The sequence below is a fragment of the Petromyzon marinus genome, chromosome 16 (assembly GCF_048934315.1).
Source record: "Petromyzon marinus isolate PM22_M1 ecotype Great Lakes invasive population chromosome 16, UKy_Petmar_22M1.pri1.0, whole genome shotgun sequence".
Taxonomy (NCBI): domain Eukaryota; kingdom Metazoa; phylum Chordata; class Hyperoartia; order Petromyzontiformes; family Petromyzontidae; genus Petromyzon; species Petromyzon marinus.
In genome coordinates, this window is record NC_133682.1 from 1,965,620 (window position 1) to 1,976,427 (window position 10,808).

The 10,808-nt window shown below is 46.6% G+C and overlaps 2 protein-coding genes across 2 annotated transcripts; one reads left to right on the forward strand and one right to left on the reverse strand.

Annotated features, from left to right (window-relative positions):
• Positions 1-2,346: 2,346 nt before the first annotated feature.
• LOC116943003 (uncharacterized) lies at positions 2,347-5,360 on the forward strand. The gene is made up of 4 exons (XM_032955586.2): positions 2,347-2,737; positions 4,146-4,249; positions 4,876-4,934; positions 5,101-5,360. Exons 1-4 carry the CDS (start codon positions 2,680-2,682, stop codon positions 5,105-5,107), a joined length of 228 nt encoding a protein of 75 aa, XP_032811477.1. The 5' UTR covers positions 2,347-2,679; the 3' UTR covers positions 5,108-5,360.
• On the reverse strand, positions 5,235-10,806 carry MARS2 (methionyl-tRNA synthetase 2, mitochondrial). The gene is made up of 7 exons (XM_032955585.2): positions 9,923-10,806; positions 8,822-9,191; positions 8,430-8,674; positions 7,755-7,959; positions 7,436-7,570; positions 6,197-6,480; positions 5,235-5,841 (listed from the first exon to the last, which is right to left on the reverse strand). The coding sequence occupies exons 1-7, from the start codon at positions 10,230-10,232 to the stop codon at positions 5,492-5,494; spliced, it is 1,899 nt and encodes a 632-aa protein (XP_032811476.2). The 5' UTR covers positions 10,233-10,806; the 3' UTR covers positions 5,235-5,491.
• Between the last annotated feature and the right edge of the window lie 2 nt (positions 10,807-10,808).

Sequence of the window (10,808 nt, forward strand, 5' to 3'; positions counted from 1 at the left end):
TGGTTGCTCAATTTGAAACCATCCTCTCGGTTGAAGTTGTGTCTGTGTTTGCCATCCAGATTTACAAACAGTCGTGTCGGTGGGGGCCCCCTCTCTCAAGCGTTCATGATATTCATCATAGACAGAGAAAGTTGTTTTTATATATAAATATCATTTTACATATGGAAGACTTAATTGAAGACGACATTTCGTGGGAATTTTCTCTCGTCGTTAAGTAGATGGCCTTGCTTGGGGGTTCGGTTCGATGCGGACTTTCACCTGGTTGGGATTGCGGGATCGAGATAAGAGGCCGTCCATAAATTACGTCACGCGATTTTGGACGATTTTTGACCCCCCCCCCCTTCGTCACACGTCACAAAAAGTAAGACCCCCCCCTCAAATATGACGTCACAAAGCTCTGCACCCCCCCCCACAAAATAAAACATGCTTCAAATCGCTTTAAATTATTGTCATTGTAGTGCGTAGTTATTGTGGCGCTGCACTCTGATGTAAGAGAAAACATTTATTAAAAAGTTTATTTAATTAAGTAGAACGTGTTGTCTATATTTAAAGTTGCGCATTTTTATGTGACGTCACATTTCTCACCACCCCCCCCCCTCATCACACATCGTCACAAATGTCTGACCCCCCCCCCAGGTGCGTGACGTCATTTATGGACGTCCCCTAAGGCGTCATAGAGCTGGCCGCCGTGCGAGAAGACCGCCGTCTGCAGATCGATTCCAACGCAATCGAGCGTCTGTCCCTGCGACGCCGTCGTTCATGCAGGGGGCGCGTAGTTTTGCAGCGCCCCCTGCATGAAAACGTAGGGGAAGTGCAGCGTGGAGATGAATATTCGTCTTCATCTCCATATATATAAAAGGCAACATGTGTCTGTTCACAATGTTTAGCGTACTTCCCGACATGCAACAAACTTGAAATTTGCCATGTGGGTACTTTTCAGACTGTACACCATGCAAAAAATATACAAATACACTTTTGGGGGGGGGGGGGGGGGGCTCAATAATAAATTTATTTTTTTGCACGGTGAGCTGTGACGTCAAATCTGTCACGTTACCCGCGCACGTGGAAGCGTAACGCATTGTAGTGTAGTGGTTAGCGCGCTGTCTGTGTATCTGTGTGTGTCTGTGTGTATCTGTGTGTGTCTGTGTGTGTCTGTCTGTGTGTATCTGTGTGTGTCTGTGTGTGTATGTGTGGCCTCAGGGTGCACATTGCCTGCCACAAGCGTCGTGGTGACGTCACCGCCACTTAGTGGCGAATGGCGGTTGTTGTTGTATCTGTGTATCTGTGTGTGTGTATCTGTGTGTGTGTCTGTGTGTATGGAGGGAGCGGTGGTGTAGCGGTTAGCGCGCCGCGCTACGAACCAGGCCAGCCGGGTTCGTTTCCCGCTCACGGCCACCACCGGTGACGATTATTTTAACCGGTCCTGGGCCTCCTCAGCCTCAAAACGAGTAACTGCTGGGCGTGGTGGATCCAAGTCCCGGGCGAAGCCGGGTAGTATAGCCCGTCACAGTTAAAGTTGTGCGTTTATATTATTTAAAACAAGTAGCAAAAAATACTTTTACATTTTATGTGCAGGGACAGATCTACGATGGAAGCATATTGTCTGCTTATTTATTTTGTTACTTATATTTCCCACAAGTAAATTACAATTGTTATGCATTATGTAATATTGTGTTGAACTCGGACCCATTTCTAACATCTTGCATCTGGGAAAAAAATAACTTTATAGCTCATCGCATTCCTCCAGTATAAATACATATATTCTGATTCTGTATATATGGAGTTTATATGAAGATAACATTCTCAGGGCAACTGGACGAGACAAGTTTTCCTTTCGCTCAACATTTTTATGCTGATAATTAATTGCTGCTGCTGCAAGCTACAACTGTATCAGTTTTAACAGTTTACAACATATTATCAGTACTGAAAATAAGTGTTTGACGAAGTATCGGACACACGACGACTACTCGCGAAGCTTAAGGCAACAACCTGTAACCACGGCTGCACAATGGCAGTAGATGGCGATACTTGATGATGCACAAGTGGGAAATAACACTATACAACTATCTCCCAGAACGTAAAACATAACGGAACCATGGAATGTACGCATGTACGAAGATCCCATTATTCCAGCAGCGATACAACCACCTTAAGTGCATGTAAGATTACACAGCTCTTTGCTCAACATTAACATCAGCCAGACGTCGAAGACCTGTCCCTCTCTCGGCTGTCACGCGTTGACTCACAGCCAGAGCCGTCCCGAGGCTAAGGCGAATCGGGGCGACCGCCCTAGGCCCCGCGCTTTGGGGGGGGGGCGCGCTTCGACGTCGCGTCGGGGAGATTCGCCCCTATGCTGACAGCTCACAGCTCTCATTCACCACTCCTTTTTTTTACAATTAACTGTAACAATTCAAAACGTTTAAACTCGTATTCTAGCACCGACGCGTTAAACGATGCTCATTAAACACACACGCGCGCGTGCGCACGATCTCGCGAGCGAGATAATCGATTAGGAGGCCGATTGATAATCGTTGGAAGCCGCAACCCCACGGGCACGTGGGATCGCATCGACTCGCTCTGCGCTCGCCTCGCCGCCCTTGGCGCCAGCACAGCCGGCGGAGCAGGCGGAGCAATCGAGCCCCGAGTCGCCGATCGCTCAAGGACAACAACAGCAGCAATATGCTCGCCCTCGCGCAGAGGTTACTCGCCAGGCCGCCGCCGCCTCGGCTGCTGCAAAGTAAGAGTTTTATACACGCGTGCTTTCAAACTCGGGGTGGCTTTGTGTCAACGGGGATATCCCGCTACCGATTCGTAAGCGTTTGGTTTTAATTGTTTGCCGAGTTTGGCTTCCGCTGAGCAGTCGCTAGGCGAGTCGAGGCTTTCGTTAATCTTAGGCCAAAGTCACGAGGTAAAGTGAAAGCTGCGAGCAACGAAATTGGTCTGTGTCTCCATATATAAATATGATCATCTACCTGTCAACCCCTTATCAGTGCCTACCTTATTCCTGCCCTTGTAAATCACAACGTTCATCCTACAAAGTCCCATCACAAGGGAGAAACAGTACTGTAATGGCTGTACGCCGCATGGACCTAAAAACTCGATTTCCCTGCACAAGAATACGGGTAAACCGTATGGGTTGACAAGTATATGACCAGTTCAAGTCTTTTGGCTTTCCAGACCAATTGCATGATTATTATTATCAAGAAGCATGTGTTTAAGCATGCAAATGCTGCTGTGGACCGGTTTCGATATTTTGAGTCTCGTCAGCAGTTTGTGAAACGGATGCTGCCCGAGTTACCTGATGTTACCAAATGCACTCCCATCTAAACTGTGGGACACCCAGTAAACATGTTCATCTATTTTTTATTTAGATTTTACGTTTCTTTCCATTCCTCCTTCTAGGGTTACGTGCTATGGCTGTTATTGGGTGTCGTTTGTGGCTAGGACGTGCGCGTTTATTATTAGTTATTCGGGCGAGATTAATGACGGAGTGGCAGCGAAAATAGAGAACGTCCCAAAGGACGTCCAGCTTAGAGAGAGGAGGAGCGATGTCAGCTTGTGTTACAGGTGCTAGGTGTAGGTTGTTACCTATCAACGGCCTGGGGAGAGGCCTTGGTCCAGAAATTGAATGATCATGGCCGGTGATGGAAGGCTGCATTTGGCGGGTTGCTTCGCCAGTATTCGTATTTCACGCCGAGGCTAAAATCATCATCAGCGATGTCTGTGTATTATTCCACGACGGATCCCCGCGCCATCGTCATCACAATGATCTCTTATGTATGACCTTATCCACGGCTGTAAGGCGATTTCTCGTGCCCTCATCTCTTACTACCTTGCACTGTAATGTCATGTCTCGTTTACTCCTGCTCCTAAATTTGTCTCATAGCTCCACTTACACACGTATACACATTCCTTCATACATTGTATGTACACGTCTGACATTGTTCATGGACTATTGGATGGACGCTGTCTAAACTGACTTGCTTGGAAGCTTGTGTGCAAAGGCAGCTGTCAAAATGAGAACCTGCATCGCAGCTGTGGAGGTGGGGGCCTGAAATCGCAGCAAGGTGCTTGCAGTGACTGGGGGGAGGGGGGGGTACCTGTTCTGTGGAGTCTAATTTATCCCAAATTGTTATTACGGACAGGTTTCTCTCGGAGGAAGTTCACGGCCATGGCGCCGGATTATACGAAGCCCAACTGGCCAGGCGTGGTGGCCTACGTGTCGGGCACGGTGCTGCTGTGGGGCCTGGTGAGGCACTTGCACGTGACTACAGTTTCTGCGGATACAGTTAGCTTTGAAAAAATATATTTTGGAAAATAAAAAATGCTGTTCATATTAAAAAGGACTTGCAAAATCAATCGGATGGAAAATGACTGCTTTAGAAATGTATATCCCACTCAAGGGTAAAACTGTACATTTAATTTGTTGATTGCATTTGACAGTAAATGATATGATTTCTATTTGATTACAGATTAATATAAGCTACTTTTAAAATGAATGTGTAGCCCTGTTTTCAATTCAGTGCTCGATGAAGGTCTCCCCTTATCCGGTCAGTCGTGAGGTTGTATGACCATACTGGTCAGTACATGTAGGCCAAGGTGGGGGCCTGGAAATTACTCATATCACTGGTCAATTATATGAGCCAGGGCCATGAATTCAACTCAGGACAATGGGTTCATATCACACATCATGACGCATACATCAATGTAAATTATACCAGATAAGATCTAAAACAATATTTTGGGGATAATTATGCAACGTTTATCTTTTTTGCTATTTCTGTATGTAAATATACCATCTGGACGACTAACCCTGTCAATCGCTTTCATGCATTTGACAACAATTTATAGCACCGAAATTTGTGTTTCCCACAGCTACTGAAGCAGAACAGCACTGACTGGGCTGAGTATGAGAAGCGACGTGGCATAGCCAAGTGAGTTTTAAGTTAATCACTGCCATATTTTTTGCCTACTTTGTACTAGCTTTTGTAAGATGGTGTTGAAAGTTTTACGTTTCATAAATATACAAGCACTTTATTAAGTGTCAAATGAATGGTAGATATGTATTTTGCATTAATAATATTAAATGTTCTCTTTCAGACAATGAGGAGCCAAATGGCATTTTCATGTAAGAATGTGACCATGCAGAAGAGCTGCTGCAAGAATATTCCTGTCGGAGTATAAATTCCCCTGTTGTGAGAACTATGTAACATATACACGAGTTGGATTCTGTGAAATATTCAACACAAGTTGTTAAACATTTATTTTTACATCAACTAAATGTTAACAACTATGGTAAAAACAAAACTGTGTCACGTGACAGAACTGTATGACTAAATAAATATAAAACATTCACAGTGTTCTGTACATTTCATTTGTCAATTATTTAAGTCCATTTATATAAAATATGTACATACATTTATTTTATGATTTTTTTATAGTGTTGACATAGCTAGTATTTTTGGGGAATACACATGTAAAACAAATGCACTCAGTTTTTGTGCACCGAGTCATCATCCTTTGCAGACTTCTTGGGCTTCTTCCCTATTTTCCCATCAATTCTTGGGAACAGCAGCCCAGAGTTTGACCCCAGCTTCTGGCCACTGTGCAGGCAGGTGCGCCCTCGGTACGCATCGAAGCATGTCAAAGACTCCCAGGAACGCTCTCGGGAGCCAGCGTGGTGACCCGGGATGCCGAGTCGGTCGAGAAGCTTGCTCGCCAGGCCCGGCACGGCGGGTTGCAGCAGAATGCCGCAAACACGCAGAGTCTCCATTGCAACGTGCAGCACCGTGTCATGCCACATCTTACCATGGCTGCTGCTGCTGCCTGGTTCCCTGTCCTCTGAAAACACAGGAGTATTATCCAGGTCATGTACATCATGTGCATATATAGCTCTTTTTGTCAATCCACTGCTGCTTAGTGGGTCATGGTAACCTGACCATACTTCATACTGTCAATGTGGGTTGGTGAAGACAATAGTACAATTTATTTGGCCGCACAGCTTAACCTGTTGTGCATGGCAGTTAACCATCCAACTATTTGGACTGAACCCTGGTTAGATTTAGACATCTGGACAGCATGGGTAAAATCTGGGTTATTTGATCATTTATTTGCCAGGTACCATCAACATTTTAAAACAAATGTAATTAACAATTCTATTCAAATTGACTGGTGTGGTTGCAAGCTACTACGCTACCTTGATCAGAAGGTGGTGTAATTTTCCATGGAGCGTGGCGCTGCACGAACGCATTGCCTTTGTGCAAGCAGGCAGCGATGGCATCCAGCGCCTGATACACAGCCGCTCTGTCATAGCAGTCTTGTACAACGGCTGGCAAATTCTCAACGCTTGTAATGAGCTCATAGTCGCTTGATGTCAAGTGAGGCAGCCCAGTCTCGGTACTTGTGTGATTTTTCTCAGGGAACAATGGCCGATGGAATTGAGGGAAAATCTGTTCTGGATTTAAGGCTGGAGCCACACACCTGTTGGAAGCAATTGTTTTTAAAACACGGTGATCCTGCCATTTCATATGTATGCCTTTAAGTAGCACATCTCTTATCACTTGCACAAAATGTAACGCTAATGTTTACAAAACACTACCTTAAGCTTATATTCTTAGTTGTTTCGGTAAAGTCACGTTGAAGAGAAACAACAAAATAATATAATATATATAAAACAATAAAAAATTCTCACGACGTTTCGACCATAACTCAAACGGTCATCTTCAGGTGTGTTGGTTTGCATACATTTATTTTTAAACGGCGCATTTATTTATTTATAAAAAACGTTAGCGTCACGCGCAGCGATTTGGCAGTTTACCCAGGACTAGTCCATCTATATTTTGAAAAGAGGAGGGGGGAGACGAAATTTTTTATAATGTATGCTGTCTGAAAGCCACTGTAAGCGTGAACAATCAATTAAGAACTGAAATGGTTTATCAAATCTTTCCAATGATTGCTAAGATAGAATCCATCTTCTCGGTTGAAATTGTCTCTGTGCTTGTATATGTGGATAGCCTCATGAACGAATCTCTCATGGAAGCCAGATGGCTTACAAAGAACCTCTGTCTTGGAAAAGTCAATGGCATGTGAGCCTACTGAATTAGAACAATGATCTGCTACGGCCGAGGTGTTGGTCCTACCGTGTTTAAGGTCTGCTTTGTGTTCACGAATGCGGTCCGAGACATGGCGTTTGGTTTCTCCAATGTAACTACTACCACAGAGGCAACTTAGTTTGTAGACACCAGGGTATTGTATGTCCGGAATAACATCTTTTACAAACGGAACCAGATCACGGATTTTATGTAATGTGTTGAAACGGACCTGGACCTTAAGCTTGTCGCATTATTTCAGTTTTGCAAAATTGCAGTGATCTACCGCATATTAATGAAAGGCCATCTTTGGTTGTGTTCAATTTTAATGCAGACTAATTTGATACCTGTTAAGAAGTCCTCCTAATGTGCCTGAAAGCTCGGCATTGAGCATTTTTTCCACCTTTTCAGGGTAGTAATCCCCATCTGATTCCGGCACACCTTGACGCAGCAAAAAATACCGAAGCCCATCGGCAGAGTACCTTAAAAAAAACACCGAATTTGCAGTTATTGTCTTTATATTTGATTTAAAAAAATGTAAATGATTAATTCACATATAGCATAGCCATTATATGAACTTTCTTGGCTATTCTAAAATAATTTTCATTCAGTGATTTAAGATCGATTTGATTTTAACACCTGAAGCAGCAAATGAACCAAACCTACCTGTTGATGTCCTCATTGGGGTCCACAGAATTGCCTAGACTCTTGGACATCTTGCGTCCGGCAACAGTCCAGTGGGAGTGTACTAGGAGGCGACGAGGAGGCTCCAATCCTGCAGCCATGAGGAATGCTGGCCAGTACAGAGCATGGAACTTTAAGATGTCTTTACCCAGAACATGGAGGTCACAGGGCCACCACTCTCCATAACCTGTCGAGTAAAACAGATCAAGCCAACAATTACTCTTTAGTCCATGCAGCCCATGGCACATGTGGCCTAGCAACAACTGCATGTTATGGCAGGGGTGGAGGAATATTTTTGCACCTGTGGGTTAGGGAATAGGACTTTCAAATGCATTTGGCAGGCCATACAGTAACAAACACCTCAGTCACTTATGTCACTGAAAGATGCCCATGCAGCAATAAGACGTCACGGAGTGCACCAACATAACCAGTGTTATTCTCAGGCTGAATATATTCTCCGTCTAGTGTTTACGATGCAGTGAAGGTTAAATAGTTTTGCAGGCCATTTCCAAGTGCTAGGCCACGTGTGCCATGGGCTGCATGAAATGATGAGGCCCATGGGTGGTCGATGGCCCAACCATGCTATATACTGCAGTGCACATAGGAACAAAAATAATATATTTTTCAGAATCAGACAATGTAAAAATCGCTTCTTACCCTCATCGGGATAGCCTGTGATGGTCAGGTAGTTAACGAGCGCATCGAGCCAGACGTAGATGGTTTGAGTAGGGTCGTCAGGAACAGGGATGCCCCACTGCAGGCGGGCATGTGGTCGAGATACTGACAGGTCGGGAAGCCCTTCATGTAACCACTGGAGTGCCAGCTGACGAAACTTCTCCGGAAAGACGGGATGTGGTTCTGTTTGCAGCCATGCTTCTATCTTCGGTGTAAATGTCGATAATCTGTTTGGGAGAAAAAACACAATGGACATAAAACACCTGTTACAAGTCATGCCAGTCGGCTGCAAGCACGTATCTATAATACTGCATTATAAATACGTCAAAAACACACCAGAGAGCTAAATAGATATCTATAATGCTTCACTAAACCTGAATATGTAATTGTCCTCCGAGGTCCAGTCCACTGGGTGGCCGCTTTCTGCCGACACCTTGATTGGCTTGCCTTGCGGGTCAACTCCGTCCGTAACCTGTGCATTCGCCAGGAAGCTCTCCTCCGCTGTGCAGTACCAGCCCTCGTAGCTGCCGCGGTGAATGTGTCCGCCGTCACGCAGCTTGCGCCAGAAATAGTTCACGGCCCTGAAATGTCGCGGCTCCGTCGTGCGCACCCAGTCCGTGTGGCCCACGTTGGCGGCCGCAAAGAGGGCCTTGAATCGCTCCGATACGGACGTGCAGAACTCGGCCGGGGCCTGCCTCGCCTGCACGGCCGCTTGCTGTATTTTAAGGCCATGCTCGTCCGTGCCTGGCACATGCAAGTACAGCATACATGTACAGGCGGTGTGCATTGATGTGTAGTGCAGTATATAGTACACCATTGACGTCTACAACACGACCTCTTCTGCTGCCCACAACCTAACTGCAATATAATTCGTATTTTTATATATAACATTTCGATGTGATCATATCTCAAGATGGTGAAAACAATAGGATGGATTATTTTTTGTGGGGAGGTAGCATTTTGTAAACGAGGTGGAAATCGTTGGATGTCAGCATGCCGAGTCTGACTTCAAGTACTAGCAGCAACTGAAGTGCATTAAAATGCTGCGGTTTTTGTACTTTGCATTTTCAATGGCTCATGGTGTATGATTATCTTTAACAGTGACGGAGATATACTACATTGTCATCATGACAGCATTTTGCTCTCCATGTAAGATTAAAAAAATATAAACAAAACCCACAGGTGGAAAGATTCTGGTCGGCAGGTCACGTTGAGGTTTGCAAACAGGGGCTAGGCGATGAACAAGTCTGCATGGAGCCCCTTGAAATCCGTGATGGGTTTCCCCGGGTACTACGGTTTTATCCCACACGAAATAAAGCACTCATTATTTAAAGGCTTTGGTCAAACATTCCAAATGCAGAACTCTCGAGGCTCGTTGAGGCTTTTGTGGATACATGACAAGTGAGGTACCAATTCCTGACACACGAGGCACCCAAAATGTCACCCCTGAGCGCCGCCTCCTCGCCCGTCCTCACCGCTGGAGAAGCGGACCCTGTGCCCGCACAGAGCCTGGCGTCGCTGCAGGCAGTCGGCCAGCGTCACCGAGTAGAGATGCCCGATGTGCGGCGCCGCGTTCACGTAGAATATCGGGGTGCTCACGTAGAAGCGCGGCGTCGCGTTTGACGTCTCCACGGTCGCAGCCTCGCATCCTCCTAGTCCACCACCTCCTGCCTCGCCGGCGCAGTCCGTCCCGCTTGCCCGACACGGGTTGAAACCCGGACCCCGAGACCAGCCTCGTCGACTGCGCGACAACTCTCGGACAATGGCAACTCCGAGGCAACGCATGGTATCGATGGTGATGAAGGTCAACACAGACGAAACCGCGGTCCCATTCAATAACGAAGCAGAGGCATCTACACCACGACTCTACCGGGGTCGGGGACAAGCCAATTAACTGACCGCGGTTGTGGCGCCGCGTCCACGCAGCCCCTAAACTAGCACCGTGGAGGAGGCGGTCAAACACGTGGAGTCGCGAGGTCTGTGACCTCTACACTCTGACCTACCTACATGCAGACAGGTTCAATGGGCTCAACGGCACCGCGCAGATATGTGGGGGGGGGGGTGGTAACGAGCAATTAGTACTCGGTCATGAGCGGTGGCGCCGATGTTGACATCGCGAAGTGCGCGCGCGTCGAGAACGCCTCGCTCAAGGACGGAAGGCGGAACCACGTGGCCGGGACGGGCACATTGGAATACCTAGCGCGCATAGGGGCGGGTGCCTCCGCCCTCGCTTGCGCCGATTGCCTCCGTTGCTCGGCAAGTGGCCAATGGCGCGCGAGCCACCGGGGGCGGGACTCGACCAATCGCGTCGCGCGAGTGTCCCCACGGCCGCGCTTTTACGACGTAGCTTTTCAAATCGTT

Coding starts and splice junctions, on each gene's coding strand:
- LOC116943003 (XM_032955586.2), top strand. CDS start 2,680: ATGCTCGCCCTCGCGCAGAGGTTACTCGCCAGGCCGCCGCCGCCTCGG. Junction 2,738..4,145: donor GCCGCCTCGGCTGCTGCAAA/GTAAGAGTTTTA, acceptor TATTACGGACAG/GTTTCTCTCGGAGGAAGTTC. Junction 4,250..4,875: donor CGGTGCTGCTGTGGGGCCTG/GTGAGGCACTTG, acceptor TGTTTCCCACAG/CTACTGAAGCAGAACAGCAC.
- MARS2 (XM_032955585.2), bottom strand. CDS start 10,232: ATGCGTTGCCTCGGAGTTGCCATTGTCCGAGAGTTGTCGCGCAGTCGA. Junction 9,192..9,922: donor CAGGGTCCGCTTCTCCAGCG/GTGAGGACGGGC, acceptor TGCATGTGCCAG/GCACGGACGAGCATGGCCTT. Junction 7,571..7,754: donor CCCAATGAGGACATCAACAG/GTAGGTTTGGTT, acceptor GTTTTTTTTAAG/GTACTCTGCCGATGGGCTTC.